Source organism: Athene noctua, chromosome 2 (assembly GCF_965140245.1).
Source record: "Athene noctua chromosome 2, bAthNoc1.hap1.1, whole genome shotgun sequence".
Classification (NCBI taxonomy): domain Eukaryota; kingdom Metazoa; phylum Chordata; class Aves; order Strigiformes; family Strigidae; genus Athene; species Athene noctua.
Genome location: NC_134038.1, coordinates 57,498,684 through 57,517,002, shown reverse-complemented (window position 1 = coordinate 57,517,002; position 18,319 = coordinate 57,498,684). Strand labels below are relative to the sequence as shown.

The 18,319-nt window shown below is 37.8% G+C and overlaps 1 protein-coding gene across 9 annotated transcripts in view; it reads left to right on the top strand.

The window, feature by feature from the left end:
• The window catches only part of PIEZO2 (piezo type mechanosensitive ion channel component 2), a 314,600-nt gene that overhangs the window by 179,334 nt on the left and 116,947 nt on the right, over positions 1 to 18,319 (top strand). For all 9 annotated transcript variants that reach the window (XM_074899237.1, XM_074899233.1, XM_074899236.1 and 6 more), the window contains exons 6-7: positions 9,455 to 9,665; positions 12,597 to 12,810. In XM_074899237.1, the coding sequence (XP_074755338.1) occupies positions 9,455 to 9,665; positions 12,597 to 12,810 (425 nt within the window). The remainder of the gene's footprint in view (positions 1 to 9,454; positions 9,666 to 12,596; positions 12,811 to 18,319) is intronic.

Here is an 18,319-nt window from a genome sequence, read left to right as displayed (position 1 = left end):
TGAGTGAGATGTTATAAGGGAAATCAAATGTATTTATTATCTTGCATATTTGTCCTTTGAAGAGTAAGCAATCCCTGTTCTTTTTTCAATTTCTTTTGTCATTTTCATTACTTTTTTTTTTTTTTCTGATCTATCTATAATTCTGTAATATTCTTTTGAGCTACAGGGAATATCAATGCCTCAACATTTCAGGCAAGGTCTTGTTAATTTAAATGATGGTATTATGACCTTCATTATTAAATTCAGAGATTGTTGGGTTGAACAATTCTACTAGCATATCACCTACCTGGATGTCCTATATAATATGGATAATTAGTTCAGTTTAGAGCACATCTCCGAAAAAGATCTGATGTCCCAGTCCTTTTAGTTTCTAGCACATTGCTGGTTTTCTTGTCTTCAGATGCAGAGATCTCCTTTAAAGCTGTTTACAGTGGTGCCCATGACCCCCTCTAAATGACCATCCCAGTTTTCTTAAAGCCTGGGATGGCTATATTTTTCCTAAGATTATTTATTTTTTGTGTTTAATTTATTTTATTTTACCAGTATCAAACATTCATCTGACTTGATTAACTCTCACTGATGTGGGACCCTTTGGCCCTGATTCCTCTAAACATCTTCTCATATGGAATTTCTTCTCCTTCAATATTTGCTTCTCTTCAGAGATAGCAAATGATGGCTATTGTGGAAAGTACTACAAGTGGTAAAGAGGAAAAAAGAACTTGAGAGGATTGGAACTTCTTGAGTTCTTTTAGCTTCCTGATGACACATCTTTTATTCCTCTTTTTTATTCTCACTGTCATCTCTATTTAGTACGGCACTGGCCTACCTTTTCTAATTGCTTATAAATATTTCTTTGGTTTTGACCTCTGGAGAACTGGCCCAAATGCAGTTGGTCTTAGTGTGCTTTGAACATGCTGTAAGTAGGATTTAAAACCTTATTTATTTGGTTTAATAGGAGTAGGTGAGGCTCCCTTACCGCTTCACTTGTGATGTTCGTAGTGGTGAAGTTTGCCAGACCTTATCCAGCTGCCTCCCTCAGTAACAATTCTAATGCATCTCATCTTAACAAGGGTCAAAAGTTTACAAGTTACATTAGCTTCTTGGTTTGATGCACATGTCTTTGGATAAGTCTTAACATAAATACGTAATTATACTACAGCAGTGCCTCAGCTACATAATATTACATAGCGTAATACATTATGTATTACCAAATGCTGTTAGCCTCTTCAGCATGAAACTTCAGCGTGCACCTGTCCTGGTTTGGTTAGAAACGTGACATGATGAAATGCTTCTTGTGGCAGCTCTTCACTGGGGTTGCTAGTTTGCTCTTCTAATGGTTTTCAGTTCCAAATTTTGAGATACAGATGTGTTAACTAGGACGGGAAAGTCCTGGAACATTGTTGCCTTTGGACGGCCTAAGTGATGAATAACACAGTACAAGAAGGAATCTCCTGGGTCATGGAATTCATTCTGCTGCTATTGCAGACAGCTGTATCACACAATTCCTTCTGGAAGGTAGGAAGCACCATCTTGAAAACAGGACAATTTTTCTTCATCCCATTGCACCTGACAGGACCCTGTTCTGTAATTTTGCTTTTCTGGTGGTTTGAAAACATCTAATTTAGATTGTACATGTATTCATAACTGCATTATAACCCTCTTAGTTCTTCTACTCTTTTGCTCCAGTATACTGTTTCCTTCTCTAGCATTTATTTCTCTGATATTTTGGGAGAAAAAGAATGTGTTTCTTTAAAGGTTGTTCTGCAAGATGAAAGAAGGCAAGTAATTTTGGACCCTCTTGTAGATTAGATGTCCCATTCTCCTGTTCATCCCAGTAATCTGTGTCTCTTCAGAGTGGTACTAGAGAAGTACCCAAGCCACTTTGGTATGAGCTGAGGCACTACTGCAAATAACCACAGCACCATGGTTGAGCTATTTATCATCCTTCTTAGCAAGATGGCTAATGGTTCAACATATATATTTTTTGTCCCAGAATTACTCCGTATGGGTGCTGTGCTGCTCACATACCTGCACTAGCTCATTTCGAGTTTGTACTGAATTGTGCCTTGTAGTCATAACCCAACTCTTCCTATTTCTTTTTCACTAAAAAAAAATGTGTTTGATCATCTCAGGCCGAACAGCTGAATTCTGCCTGTGAGTTCCCCTCTCTTTTGAATTTGGCTTATATGCCTGACATCTTTTTGAAGTCAAGATGTGAAACTGTATTTCCATATTGGCCAAGTGAGTCTTGTGCTGAAATCACTTGGTGTTTGCTCAGGTGCGATAGGTACATTGGGAAGTGAAATAATCTTTGGCCCTTTCAGTACAATATCTATTGTGTACAGGATTTAATGAGTTGCCTTCCTGTTATCCTGCTGTGCTTGTCTCTATTAATTTTTTATTTTTCATTTCCTCTGAATTGCTAAATGCCTCTGTCCCCTATGCATTTCCAGTAAACAGATGATCCTTTTTTTAATGAATGACTCTTTCCCACAGGGGATTTTACTGTGGAAATGTATGTCTTCCATTATTATCAAACACTGCAAACACACTGAAAGTTATTTCTGATGGTACACCCCTGATGAATGTATCTAATGCTCTGTAGGCCTTTAACCCAAGCTTTAGCATATGTGAGATCTATCAGTGATAAAATTTTTCATTAAGATCCATAGGACTTAAAGTTAATTTAGGATTTTTCTTTTCTGTGATTCAGTTGAGTAATATAAATTTTAGATTACTGTTTGAATTCCAGAATGCCTCTATCTCATTAATGTCACACCTACCAAAATGCTCATTACAATTGTCTTACACTTGATTAGTTCAGCTTATTTATCAGGGTCTTCCCCTAAGATTACCCAGTTTTCTTTTTCTGTCCTGGCTTGCAGTCTGCAGCCCTCCCTCCACATGCACCCTCTGTGTGTGTGTAGAGTGGTGCTCCCTTACGGCTTTCAGTAGACCCACCTCCCTTTGAGCCCAACATGTATCTCACCCAAGATGACCTTAAAGAAGATACTCTTGCTAGGCAGCCCTACTTCTGCAGAGCTCAAATTGAATGACATGTGGGAGTTGTTTATGTGGAAATTTTTGTATCTATTCTGTGGCAGAAAAAGCAGGGAAATCCGCTTCTCACATGCTGACGCTTTCAAAACAGCTGTGGAGTTCTTCGCTTTCTTGCAAAATTGGAAATTCAATAAATGATTACCTTAACGTGGTTTAGTATTGACTGCAGGTTAAAACGACAATAATTTATATCACATTAAGGGCTTGCAGTTTCTTTGATGGTAAAACAGGTAGCAGCTGAATTTCTTTTCCAGCTTTTGTATTCACAGCTGGGTCTGTCTAAAGAACATTGTTATTCTGATTATTTTTTCTGTATGCATTTTTGTATGCACATATGTATGTACTGCTGTATGTGCATGGTAAAAGGCTTTTAGAGCAAACTTAAAAATAGGAACTTGGTCATGTTATGATATGTTCCATTTAGACTGAGTGGACCAGCTTAGGCAATATCTAGGCAATTGGACTAAAACAATGTGATATTAGATAGAGAGTCTATTTCTATAGTTCTGTTGGTGTAGTAGAATCAGATAGCTTGTCTCACATGATTCCTCAACCAAATTGTTCATTAAGTGGTTTTTTTTCCTAATGAAAAGGAAGTCAAAAAACTTGGGCATAGTAATGGCTTGAACAGACTTGTCTAGACAAAGATGTCTAATAAATTGTATCTGTGCTACTCTATTACAGTTATGGAATAAAAATATGGTCTTTGATTAGAGGTAAAGAAATAGTTATAGGAAATGATATCTTAATTCTCTGCCAAAGAGTGAATCCTTGTTTTACAGTAACAGTGTCAGCAGTGGGCCATGAGCATATGCCTCAGGCCATGTAAACTGCAGAGCAGCATGAAGACAATCCAGTTGACTTTAAATAAACTGGTGTGGCTATCAGGAGCAGGGGTTAGAAGTCTGTGCTGAGGTCTGGGATGCTACAGCTAGAGCAGTTCTTGTGGAGACTGATTAAAATTGCCAGAAGGAGGTCAGATTGTGGCTTGCTCACTCTTGTCTCCTGGCAAAGTGGGTGCACCTATCTTTTCTGCAAACCAAACCATGCACCTCCAAGGTAATCCAGATCATGAATGCACTTCTCTGGTATCACCGTCAATAAATAACATGGTCTACCATGGTGTACGACTCTGCCCTTGTGCTGAATCTGCATACCAGTATCTGTTTGGGTAAGCCTGCTGCAGGAAGGAGCAGGCTCTGGGAAATGGCCAGGTGATGGGGTGAGCCCTGCAACCCCACTGGCAATTCAGAGGCAACAAGAAGATGTCTTAATCAGTGACCCCATGCCAGTACTCCTCCGGAGGTTGTTTCAGGCTCTCCTTCACAGAGGTACTTTGCAGAACATAACCACACAAGCAGGTTGCCTTAGGAGCATGGCAGTGCTGCCATACAATCTCATTGCAGGTTGCATGTCTGCAATGGAAAACACAATGTCATCTTGACATTAAGTTTGATCACTGCATCTCTAGAACTTTTTAAATGTCCACATAACACATAGATGAATTGAGCTGACAGAGCAGGAACCATTTAACCTTTGTTAAAAATTCTAAAAGCAACATGTTAAAAGCAGTTGGTGAACTTCATGTAACTGTATGCTTTTTCTCAGGCTTATTTTTTATTTTTTCACTCCTCTCGTTGTTTCCTGGTTCTGACTGGGAGGAAATGTCAAAATACTGCAGAAGAGGCTATTTGTACAACATTTATGAGCCAACTGGAAGGAGGAAGCACCTGAGTTCTCATGAGAACTTACTCTTGTGAGTTTAGCAGTGCACGCTTGAGAGGTCCCAGTAATTAATGCAATGCATTTGCAGGGATGGGAGTTGTGTCCAGTCAGAGACTTGTATATCCTTAGTTGTAACAATTCTAGTAGGTTAAACTTTGTTGCTCATTATCTGAATTTTTGAAGAGTTTCATTCCTGTCCTCTCTAGAATCAAAAAGTCAATAAATGAGTGAACTTGTGTTTGCAGAGACAATACCATTAAATATAGGTACAAAGCAAGGAGTGTTCTGAAGCAAGAATGGGGGTTAGGTTGGAGCTAAGGCTTCCTGTTAGTAAATACATCTCTGGGACTAGAGGATATCTTTGCGCAGTAGTGTTTATACTGTACCAGATGAAACATTTAAAAGTTGGATGTTAATAAAGTAACCCCCAAAGTAGCTAATGGACATTCTGGCCCTGGCCTCAATGGTAGCTGCCATAGCTGCCACAGAGACTGTACAGTTTCCTCGCCTGTTCTCTATCTCAGTTTGGCAGTTTAAAAAAGTGTTGTACAATAAATACTCCTGGGACTTCCACACGATTGCTGGAAAACTAAACTACATTTAGTTTGTTTATAAAAAGTCCTGGGGCCCTACTCTGCAGAGCAAAGGTCATGGAAACACATGTTTATGGCTTCACAAATGCTCTATACTTCTTGAATGGAGAAGTTTATTTGATTTAATCAGCATCCACAGGGATCCTGTAATTGCATAATAAGTAATTTATTATGGAAGTAAAAGTATTTTTCTAACTGTAGCCTATGCGGCATGGGTTTGTAGCTTTAAACTAATCCACATAGTAAAAAGAGCTTTGCAAAACAGCCTGACTGGAGCAATGGTGTTCTGTGATGAGCGTGTACTTGCATGGCTATTTAATCATCAGAAAGTGTTAAAACAACAGGCACATTATCACCATGGTAGATGTAAAAACTGTTCACTGTTTGCCTGCCTTCAGCAATTTGAAGTACTCAATGTGAGAAGCTGGAAAGCCATCCCAGATAATCCACTTGGTGGGCGGTGAATGTGAGAGTGGGAGAATCCAAAGTTTGTCTTTTTGACATACACTGGAACATGGCCTTTCAGCTACTTCAGGAAAGGTACATGGCCTTTCAGTTACTTGACTTCACCTTGGATACTGAATCACAAACAAATATGTTTGTATACAAAAATATATCAAATCTATAGTTGTTTAGCTGTCATAGTCTTCACTGAAATAATAATTGACTGGGTCATGAATGACACCACTGGGAGGTACGATAAGATGAAGGACTAAGGTATCATCCTTAAAAGCACTTGCAGTTACAGAAGAGAGAGATGTAGAAGCTAATCCACCTCTACCAGGGAGCATGCTGGTGCAAAGTCCTGGTCTGAAACTAGGCAATCCTTGAACAGCCATATCACTTACAATTCATGCTGTGCTGAAAAGTTGCAAAACAGTGTGCATCTGTTCTAGAAAAACATCCAGGACTGCAGATTATGGTGGTTGTTGATGATCAGGTTTTCCCACTTGATACCTTGTCATAAACTGAGGAGAGCATTTGAAGAACCCCAACTCCAAACAGACCTTTGTAGTTTTAGAAGGAAAATGTGAGAAATCATTTTGTTTTTTGCTGAGGTTCATAATGTTGAAGTTTTCTTTCCAACAGCTGATGACCTCAGTAACAACAGAAGTAGGTTGCTCTGAATTTCCTGTGAGTGCTTGTGCGGTCCTAAATCTTTTGTACAACTTGGAACTCATACTTTCATATCTAAATAAAATTGGAAATACAAGGAAAGTTAACTTCACTAACTCATCAACTTGCAAGCTTTTAGCTATGCTTAAATTTTGGACCATCATCTCCTTCTCGGCTGGTCCAGTGAAATATCCTCTTTCGTAGTGCTTCTCCCTGGGTATCAGTACTAGATTACTAATACTGAACTCTCAAGACAAAATGTAGCCTAAAGGTCCCTCAGATCAGTGAAACAAGAGTGATTAGCCTGGCCATGTTAAAAACTCATGGTCCTACTTATTATGATAGAAAAATCCAAAGACTCATATTGAGGAGGTCAATATGTGAAATTGAGTGTTTGTCACCTGGGGTGAGAGAGGCAGGCAGGGTGAAGAGACAGAAAAGGGTATTGAGTCCCATCTCTCATTGGGCTGTTTTTTTGTGGTTTTCTTACTTTTGTGTCCCCTTTTTTATTTCATAGTTTGAAGTTATTGTGTATTTTTTTTTCCAATTTACACTTCAAAATATTTAAATTTTGTTCATTTTTCCCTGAAGAACATTTTCTGCTTCTGCATGGATAACATTTTATTATTTTGTGACTCTTCAGACTTTTATTTGCTGTTCCTGCATATGTATATTTAAGCAATTTAGACAGTACTCCAGTTCAGCTTAAGCTGTAATAAATGTATGAATCCTGTCTTCATTTTCAGTGTAGATTTGTGATATTCATAGAGATATGAGTCCTGACAGTCTCTCATGGAATAACTTATTTATTTTGAAACTATTCCTACACACTTTTGTACGTAATTGCACATTTTAATGCATATTGTCTTCAGCAAATGGAAAGCATTAGCTGAGGAAATAGGGGTCTCCACACAGACCCATGTACAGTAGGCACGCCATGTCATAACCTTCAAATGTCCAGCAATCTCACTCCTTCCTTCGTTTGGGATATGAACACTACTGAAATTTTCACTGTTCATTTGTCATATTAGAGCACTAGAGCCAGTACAGGAGGACCAGGACTGGGGCCAGAAGGACTAGATGAGGAGCAGGTTTATCTAGTAACTACAACATAAGCAGAAATTATCATAACTTCTGCCCTTTGTATGTCTTTCTCACAGAAACAGCTGTGGCAGAAGTAAGAGCATAATGTTCAGCCTACTGTCAGCATTGTTTCTGAATATTTATTTAGCTCCTGTTTAGATAGCTCAGATATGATCAGCAGTGATGAACAGACAGAATGCCTCTTTGTGCTGCATGGCTCAAAATGTGATGACTGCATGTTTGGACTGCCATCTCCTCTCCACTATTTTGCATTAAGGATCTAATAGTTCATATGTTGAGAGCTGTATAAATATATGGTGACAATAAGAAAGCAATTGAAATGCTAGTGTGCTCCATTTATAATGGGTATAGCTAGTGAAATAGCTGGATATGTATAAGAGAAAGGTAGATTTCCCAGATCAACCCTATCATATTTAATATGTATTTCATTGTAAATAGATACTCTTGAGAATAAGCAGGCTTTTTCTGGGCATTCACAACATTGTTAATGCTCCAAAGTAAGAGGAGAAAGTTGGCACCAAGCTTAGAAGTGAAATGAAGGAGTCCACAGGGAATTTTGTTCCTTTGGGAATACACATAACAAAATGGTACTGAAGAATTTGGTTAAGTAGGCTGACAGTTCAGCTGTTCCTACTGCAATCTTATCTGTTGGTGTGGAATTTTTTGCTGCCAAAGGTCACTAATAAATATAAAACTGCTATTCTGATGAAAAATACCAATAGTCTCTCTTTTTTACTTTCACACACAGAGATACTGCTTGGCCAGAACTAACGTTAGCTAATACAAGTTCAGATTAGTGCCAAAGAAGCTATGCTGTATTACACCAAGAGAGAACCTGGCTCAAAACTACTGCTTTTTTTTTTTTTTTTTTAAAATATGCCCCTACATGTTTGTGAGTGACTAATTTTTCCATAAATTTTATCTTTGGGTGGGCCTCTTGCTAATCCTGCAGATGCTCACTGTGGGTTGATGATTTAGTCTGCATCACTCAATAGCTGTGTATATCTTCTAGTCTCCAAGATACGATGGAGACTTGGTGGTGAAGGCCATTGCCAAATCCTAACAAACTGCTCAAGCATGAGGGGTCTTTACACATTTCCTTCTTTTCCTTTTTCCATTGTGTAGTTCTAATCCACTGGTCTCATTTCCCCTGCTAAATTGTTGCAGATCACTCAAGCTTTCAGTACTTCTCTCTTGCTCACTTTTTCTCCTTTTTTTCACCATCAGCCGATCTCACCATTTCTCATTCTCTTCCAGAGCCTCTGTTTAGTGTATTTTTCCTCTTGCAAACTGTCCTTCAGCCATCAATGAGCTGTATGTCCATTTATTTCAGCCCTTGTTGCCCTGTCTCATATCACTCCTACTTGCCCCATTCTAGGTTTTGCATTTAAAGTCTGATAAAGGTTTCATGGAGGAGGGTTTGAAACATTAGATTTGTTGAGGAACATCAACCAGGAAGGTTGTGCTTAGTGTCTGGAGTTTATACCTGAAGCCTTTGAGTCAAAGAGGAGTTTAACAGATGGATAGATAGCAAGATGGAAAGAATGCCAAGCAAACCAAAACAAATTTAATATAAAAATGAACAAGCACCCTGTTGTGCACATGTAATACGACTACAGTCTTTCTCAGAGACAACCCTTAACATCCTTTTTTCTTGAGGCAGATATGAAGTGTGAGCCATCAGTGTACAACTCTAGCTTTAGTACATCTTACCTCTCTTGTTACTTGCACATAGTCAAAGATTATAAGAAGACTTCATTGTCAAATAATATATGCGTGGTTTTTAATTTCAAATTCCTCTGCATTTCTGTCTCTCTCTTTTGCATTCTCTTTTTCTTTCCCTTCTCCTCCTTTAGGCTGTCAGGGAAAAGTTAGAGCCAGATGACGCTTTGATGTATGAAGAAGATCTGGATGATGAAGACTGTGGTGAAGCAGAATTTGAGGAAACGATGAAATTAAAACTGCTACGTAGAATTGCCTCCCTAGCATCCAAACTGAGGGAGTTTATTGGCAACATGATAATCACCACTGGAAAAGTTGTTGTTACGATTTTACTTGGTTCAGCAGGTTGGTGCATTTGAAAAATTTCCTCCAGAGTCCATTAGATTATGCGTTTAACAAATGAGTTTTCAGCGCTTTAGCACCTGCGGGAATAACAATGGAAATTTTTAAGGGAAAAGAAATTGCTGCTGATTTTATTTAAATTCATTTTTTGGCAGTCACTGGAATATGCTGAGTTGCTTAATTTATTTGTACTAATACTGTGTAGCTCTAACATTCCGTATACAACTTTCACAGTTGCTGTTATAACCAAATGGTGAATGGTTGTATATTCTAAGTGACTATATATTATATATATTATAATGTGAATTCTAGCTTTGGTTCTGTCACTTCCAAGTGTAAAAAGGCATTGTATTCACATAACCTTTAAAAAGAAAAGAAAAATTTAAAAATATTAATATGACAGACATTTAGTGTGTAAAGAGTGATAAGCAGACTTCATGTTGGTTTTTGATGTGGTTGGTAAAAATAGCTGTTTTGATATGATATAGACAATGTTTTAATAAGGCATGTGATTTAGTACCACATAAACATCTACAGCCAGAATTAATTAATGTAATTAATGAATTCAAAATTAGACCATGCAATTGTAAATTGGCATTTATCTGCCTCCTCACATGTTTGAATGGACTCCTTACATATAAAGTACAAGTGTATACTTAACGTGTAAGTATACTAGTGTATGAAGTATAAAATAATAGTACAAAAAATCATAGAATCATCTAGGTTGGAAAAGACCTTGAAGATCATCTAGTCCAACCATTAACCTAACACTGACCGTTCTCAACTACACCAGATCCCTAAGCGCTGTGTCAACCTGACAAACACCTCCAGGGATGAGCACTCCACCACTGCCCTGGGCAGCTCATTCCAATGTCTAACAACCTGTTCTGGTATTGATATTTGATATTGAATGATGACGACTGGTCAGGTGTGTCCCTTTTAGTAAGGCAGGCTCTTTCAGTAAGGTAAGGTTATCTGACAGCCTTACATGTAGCCAAATGCAAAGTAATAAATCTAAAAAGGGAAAAAAAATAGCTTATGTGGGTTGCCATGGGGCCTGACATCCAGGAAGAGAGATGCCATTAAAAAAAAAAAAAAAAAAAAATAAAGCCTATTACTGTTACCCTTCTGAAGTTGAATGGTTGAACATCACCGGAGGAGGATGAAGCAGAAGGAGCATGCAGCAGTGGCAGGGGGCAATTTCTTCTGAGTGGTGACAGGCAGCTTGTCTGCAGGACTCCAACACACACTGGGAGCTGGAAGGTGTTTGGAGGAGAGTTACAAAAAGGACTTGAGGTCTGGGAAGCCTGTATTCCAGAGAAAAACCTAGAGCTTAATTAGTTAAATACTTTCTTACTTACCATGCCAAGAAAAAAAAAAAAAAAAAGAAAATGAATGGTGATTTGACTACAACCTTAAAGTACTGACAAAGGTACAAAGTGCCTCCATTTTTTTAACAGATGTCTCATCTAGTAGAAGTTATAATACGAGCCAATAGTTAAGTGGTAAACCTAAGCTATTTCAGACCCGAAATAAATTCTGAATTTTTCACAGCCAGAGTAATTGGCCATAATAAACAACATATTTATGGATATAGTGGATTTTCCTTCTCCTAACGTGTTAAATAAAGACAAAGTATGTCTTTGAAAGAAGAAAGGAAATAGTTACAGGCTTGAGGCAGAAATTGCTGGGTAAAGTTTTACAGCCCCCATCATGAAGGCAGTCAGAATAGATGATCCCTGTATTCCTGTCATGCTTTTAAGTCTGTGAGCCTATGGAAAAGCCAGCAGAGACAGAGAACCCTAGGCTAAAGATTTGGTCTAAAATACAATATGAAAGATGTGATGGTGAAGCTCAAGCAAAATATCTGGATAAGAGTACTTACAGCGCCTGGACTCAACCCAATGGGGGACCAACCCCTGGAGTGCTGCCCCCAGAAGACATGGCAAGCTGGCACCTGGCAAGGTGCTAGTCCTCCTGCCAGAGTGACTGGCCCAGCTGCAGGGCCAGCAGGTGTACTGGAGCTGCAGGCCACCAGGAACCTGCAGGTCTGTCCAGAGGAAGGTGGCTCCTAGACATGCCCTAGTAAAAAAAAAATCCAAAATAAATAGAGACAGGTGTCCCTGTGAACTTCAGTACTGTTACTTTAGAGACTCCACTGAACTGTTGTGCTGGATGTAACTCTCATGTCATTTTCTCATGGTTGCCACTCTTAGACATGTATGTCTTTTCTGCTTCCTCATGTATTTTTTGTAGGCCACCTGCAGAGCATTGGGTGTCCTTCACCAGTTAGACATTTTCACAAGTGAAATACTCTGCTACATGTGCAAGAGCAAAACCAATATATATGTAAGACAGCAGCATCTCTGTCATATATAAATTACAAGTTTCTAAGAGGTTTTTTAAAAAAAAAAATTTAGTGAATATTTTCTAGATTTTATCTACATCTCTCTTATTATCAGTATATGCATTAGGGTTGGGGCTTTTTTGTTTTAGTAACTCAAGATATCTGAAGATTTATATGAGAAGGCTTTTTGCTATTCATCCATTATGCCATTTTAGCATCTTGTACTTAAAATTAATTTTGAAGTCTAATACACTGGTGTTCTCAGGCACTACTAGCTGGCCTTGCAGCCGTGTTTCTGGTTTTCTCTATGCTTTGTGAAACATCTTAACAAAGAGAAGACTTCATCTCAGGAGAATGTCTGGAGAGTGGTTGTGTACTAAGTGCTAAGGTATGACATACGTGAATTGAACAAAAAGAATAATCTCTTCTAGTCTTAAAGCTAATAGCAGTCTTAAGGTCTAATTGTAATAATTAGCATAAGCACTAATTGGTTTAAATTCTTTAATATGCTTCTTGTAAGACTTAAGGTTTAGCAAATACTGATATTTCCCACACTTTTCCAACCCATCATGTTTTTATTTTTACAGGTATGATGGTGCCATCTTTGACTTCAGCTGTGTATTTCTTTGTATTTTTGGGCCTGTGCACATGGTGGTCCTGTTGCCAAGCATTTGATCCGCTGATATTCAGCTGTCTGTGTGTATTAATGGCTATATTCAGTGCGGGGCACTTGATTGGACTTTATTTGTACCAGCTACAGTTCTTTCAGGAGGTTGTACCACCAAAAGATTTCTATGCCAGGTGAGAGATATTCCTTTCACGTTAAGTGGTGGGCACATGATGCAATGCTTTCTTATCACATGTTGATGCAAATGCTATTCCACATAATGCTTTGACAAATGTTATGCATAACGTCATGTTCAGAATTGGAAATCGAAGCATTTCAGCCTGAATGGTTTTGAATGATTGAGTGGTGAAAGTTCCACCTGGGCAATTGCATGCAGAGAGCTGGGACAGGTTAGGAGAGGAAGGTGATTTTGGTTTTCGTCAGAGTGATCCTCAGATGTGAGTGTGAATGATTTGGCTAAGATAGGAGATAAAGGAAATAGGTGGCAGTATTGATGCAAGGGCGGTGTACACATGCACATTTTTTGGTAAAGGAAAAGAAATGCTCTGAGGTCTAAAGTCATAGTGTCTTAACTGGGGCGAAATGCATGTGTGGTGCCATCCTTGTGTGCAGAGAATAAGGGCTGCTGTGTTACTTCGCATGCCATGCAAAATATGAGATCATTAATATAAAAAATCTCTGGTCACACAGAACATGATGGTCTTATGTTCATACCAACGGCTACATCACTTAAGTCAAAAGCAGCCTTTCTATTTAATGCTGCAGTAAATATTGATTTGATGTGATTTTACTGACCCTTTAATTTTTTTACATACTGTAATCTAAAATAAGATGAAGTAATGGATGTATTTTACTCATTACTACTTTCTTTTTTTTTTCTGCTGGATTATGATTGCAAGTTGTTTTTATGGTATGTATTTTTAGTGCTGTAGTAATCCTTACATTAAACTAAATGTAAACCTTAACCTATTTCTGGTAAGCCTATTGTTCCTTTTAAGTATTATAAGTTGAAGGTGAAAAGATATTAGATGTACTGTGTAGAATCAATTAATTATTTGTATCTCAATGCACCTTTAAAAACAGTAAAAAATGAGCTGCCTAGCTACTGTAGCTCTTACTTTAATATTTATTTTTACATTTTATTTAGTACGGGTTAATAGATGTGTGTTTTGTGATGCTGGAAGTGCTGACTTTTGGAGGCTGATTGGGAGGGTAATATTACCTGAAAAACAGGAAAATATCTCCTTAGTTTAGGTTCTTTTGTGCCATCTAGAGGTCAGCGTAGGAGAACGGTTGGTTTCTAGTAACAAGTAGCTAAAACGCTCACAACTTCTGTAAAATCCTATATTACTTTCTCCTTATATTAAAAAAAATAGAAATCATGGCTTCAGAATTCTCAACTATTTGGCTGGCTATGAGGATATAATCTCTCAATGTTTTATCACCAGACTCCAATAGCAAGGAAGTATGTGATTCATACCATTTTTCTAGAACACATGAAATTCTCTTCATATGCATCATTTGTAAAAGTCCTTTTTAAGTTTTTAATATTTTCTTATTAATTTTAAATCACATTGATTTTTATTTTCTTTAATTTTCAATTAATATAGTCTCAAACTTAATTTCTGCATTTAGTTGTATTTTTGTAAATAATGTAATTCTACATTTTATGATAAAATTTCACTCGGTACAAATATGCCATTTTAACTTAGTCACAAATTCCTGAGATGAAAAAAAATCTGGTTGCAAGTAAGTTTCTTCTGCCTCATTTCAGAAAGTAAAAGCACCTTCAAATTTTGGATTAAAAATGTCCCAGTATTGAATTTGGAGTTTTGTAAGTAGTAAATGATGATGTTACTTTCTTGAGACTTTCTCCTGAACTGGTACTGTTGGGTAATCTGCCTTTTACACGTGATGTCATGTGAGGGACTGATGGCCTAAATTACATAGGAAATTATGTTTGAATATACAAAACACTGATGACAACTCAACAGAAGGTGCAGTAAATATATATTCCTTGTTTCTTTAATCACAGTCCTTTCTACTCTGGATTTACTTTGATCAACTTTCAGGGAGATGTGTTTGAAGAGCATCAAGACAGGTGTTATTAGTGGTTGGAAGTGCAAATCTGTGAGGAAAAGTCACTAGTATGATTTTTAATGATTGGAATTGGACTGGTATATAAACAGTGGCTAGAGGAGGAAAATGAGAGACACATGAACTGGAATGGTGCAGCAAAAATATTTTAGCATTTTTCATCCTAGAAGAAATTTGATACCTTGCTATTTTATGTACCATTTTGGTTTCAAGCAGAGCTAAATATGCAGAATTCCCATTAATACTAGTGGGTGGCTTGCATGAGTAAATTATATGCTGAGAAAAGAATCTGATTCCCCAAATTCTTCTCTGCTGTTCTCACCCAGAATGTGCCGTTTAATGTCTTTTTGCAAGAAGAGAACAGCTGATCACCGGCATACCTACTCAGTTGTGTGAACTCTCCTTAGTTGCAATAAACTCACTGTATGAAAAAAAAAATCCATCAAGTACATGTATTTGCATGTGTTAGCTTTAGTGATATTACAAACTGACCTTTATCCATATATGAAGGGGAGCTGAAACATAAGGAGGGCTTTTATTTCTTTTATTTCTCTGTAAAGTTTTGAGGGCTCAATCCCCAGGTTAAGCTCTCCTCACATGCTAGGGCAGATGTGAAAACTACCTCGGACTTCTGGGGGATATTATTTCTCTCTGTAGAGCGTAAGGATGGTATTTTAAAAAGCTGCTAACATTGATGTTTCTGGACGATTTCTCTAGTTGACAAGAAATGTACAAGTTGTTTCTGATCAGTAAAAAAATGTGTTGTCTCTGAATAGTAATGCATTCAGCATGACACTGTATTGATTGATTTCAGACTAAATGAAGTTAAACTATACATAAACAAGCTGGAAAGTTCTCAAGTAACAGTATCTTTCAGTTAAGATTTGCATCATCCTTGTGCTGCTCCTTCCTTTTAAGAATGCTTAACTCAAAATTCAACACTTGTGATTGTAAGAAGTGACTGAATGGTGTCACCAGAAGCAGTTTTTTTGGAAGGGATAGTCTGAAATCTGGTGAATTTACATGTTTTTCTCTGAAACCCTGTGGGACTCCGCAAGCAAAGTACTTCCCCCCAAAATAGGATATTGTGATAACATAGCCCAGTGTATTTGCCACAGTGCTGTTAGCAGATATGGAGGCATTGATCTTCTACGAAGTTTCAGATCTACTGTTGTGAAATGCCATCCATTGCTCACTAGGATCTGCAGACTGAAAAACATATAGAGTACTGAAGAGTCTGAAGTATAGCTGATGTGTCAGGAGTAGGCACACCAGCGGCAGAACTTGCATGAAGCTGCCTCTGCCACTAGCAGCTTTTCTTCTCTAGACCAGCCCACAGTGGAGAAGTGAGTGGCAGTTGTTCAAGGCAGTGCTCTAACTGCTTTGGAAAGCATGGTCCTAAGTGGTGCAGGAGGACCAGTGTAAATAAGGCTTAATCTACTCTTCATTTAGGAGTTATGTTGTTTCATAAATTAGCACTGGTTAATTACCAATTGATCTCTGTCAAATAAAATGTCTACACTCATTTATAACTTCATTTAAAATCGGTATCTTCTGTGTTCACTTGTTGCCGTATTGCGCAATTGGTAATTTACAGAGATGGGAAAATAATAGCAAGAAGTAACCATTTAAAGCAATTTTTTTTAAAAAAAAAAATCATAATTCTGCCATAAAATTATTTTCATCTGAGTTAACAAAAACAAGTCAATGAGCTAAAATGATTTTAGAAATTATGTACACAGTGCCACAGCCTGAAAAAATATGTTTGCCGTTTTTCAGATTGCTGCCTCCTTTCTTCCTGATGTTGTTTATTTTGGCAAAAGGATGTAATTGGGGCAATGATAAGACCTTGCCAACATGAAGAAATAGGATCAGTGCAGTGGTATGGAGTTTATCCTGAGTCAGTAAATTTATTCCTGTCCAAAACTGTGCCTATAAGCATATTCATGTAAAGATCCAGTAATCCAATGTAAATGAAAACCTATGTGCTTTCTTAGAGTTTTAGGTCTGTCTTGCATTGCTTGTAGTTTTCAGACAAGTAATGTTTAAAATAGTTTAAATACAAATGGTTTAATCTATGGGAAGGCATCAGCTTTATAAAGTGAGGCAAACCTAGGAGTCCAGGGAGTGTCATCCACTTCACAGTGATATGTTATTTCACATCTTCTTTAAGAGAATGGGAATTTGGAATTACAGAATTGATTGTTTTGTTGCAATCTGAGTGAGGCAGTCTAATCTAAAGCTGTCTTTTCAACAGGAAATTTTAATCTGAAAAATGCCTATAAATCTCTTTAACCAGGACTTTTTAAATAGGTTTTACAGTGATTAGTAATAAGCTTGCTTAAATGACTCTCATTTTTGGAGGGAGTGTTATACTAATATTTGCTACAGATTGTAGATAAAGAATATCCAGTTTGTTTTCAGATCTATCTGAGATGAGTCCAGCCCAAAATCCTTCATTAGAACCTCCCTGAAAGCTTTGATCTAGATTCAGAATTTGTAGCCCAAATGTTCTGTTTATGCAGGGTAGTAAATGAACAAATGCTTAAGCACAGTCTCTAAAATATTCCTGGAGTTGTCAGATCAGGGTGGGACATCCATAATTTTTTTCTCTAAATTAGAGGCTAAGCATGCTAATAAAATCTCAGCAGGAGAGCAGATATTGCCAAAATAGCAAGATGTAGCTGTTCGAGTCCTTGTCAGTATCTTGCCTCTCTCCAGGGCAAGGCACTGATCTCCTGATGCTTTTGTTGCTCCACTGTAGCCAAGAACTGGGAAAAATATTTCACCTGAGCTACAGCCATTGTTAGTCCTTGCTGCAGACCATCTTTAGCACCTGTCTCACCTCTGAGAGGCAGAATAGCCTTACCTCTCTATGAATTTCTGAGGTTTTGGAGTTGACTTGTAACCTGGTCTTAAGGCAGTGTTTGACAAGACAGAGTATTTGAAGTTAATTTATGTATCTTATAGTGAGCTGTCCTTTGGCCACAACAGCTTTCATGACTTTTGCCTGATTTTTTTTGCCACTTACCACCACGGTACTGCAGCACCCACTGCCAGGGCAGAGACCCCTGGATACATATAAAGACACTCCACTGCCCTTCTGTTTCCATCACCCTCTATCAGCAAAAGCACACTTTATAGTCACACATGATGCTCCAAACCATGCCAGTCTAGCCACCACATTTGTCATGATGACCAGATTAGGTTTGAGAGCCAGGATTTCTCCTTTGCAGAGGAAAAGAAGTTAACTAAATGACCTTCTGGAAGTTTTGCAGCTGAGTTTCATATTAGCTGTATAATGTACCACATTTTAGGAGACTTAATTCTACTTAGAAGGCTTTAGCCTATGTGCTTTCTTAGAACTTTATGTTCAACTTCATTATCTTATTTTAAATTATTTTGCAAAGTGAATTACTCTGTTAACAGGTTAGGAATGCAAGTTCAGACTCCTGTTGACAAAAGACTCTAATCATCCTTGCTATTATCATCATCTCTTTCTAAACTAAGGGATAGCCCAGGGCAGGTGGGCTCCTCTGGGCTTCATTTCCCATGAAAGATTGTAGGAAATGATCTTTTGAGTAC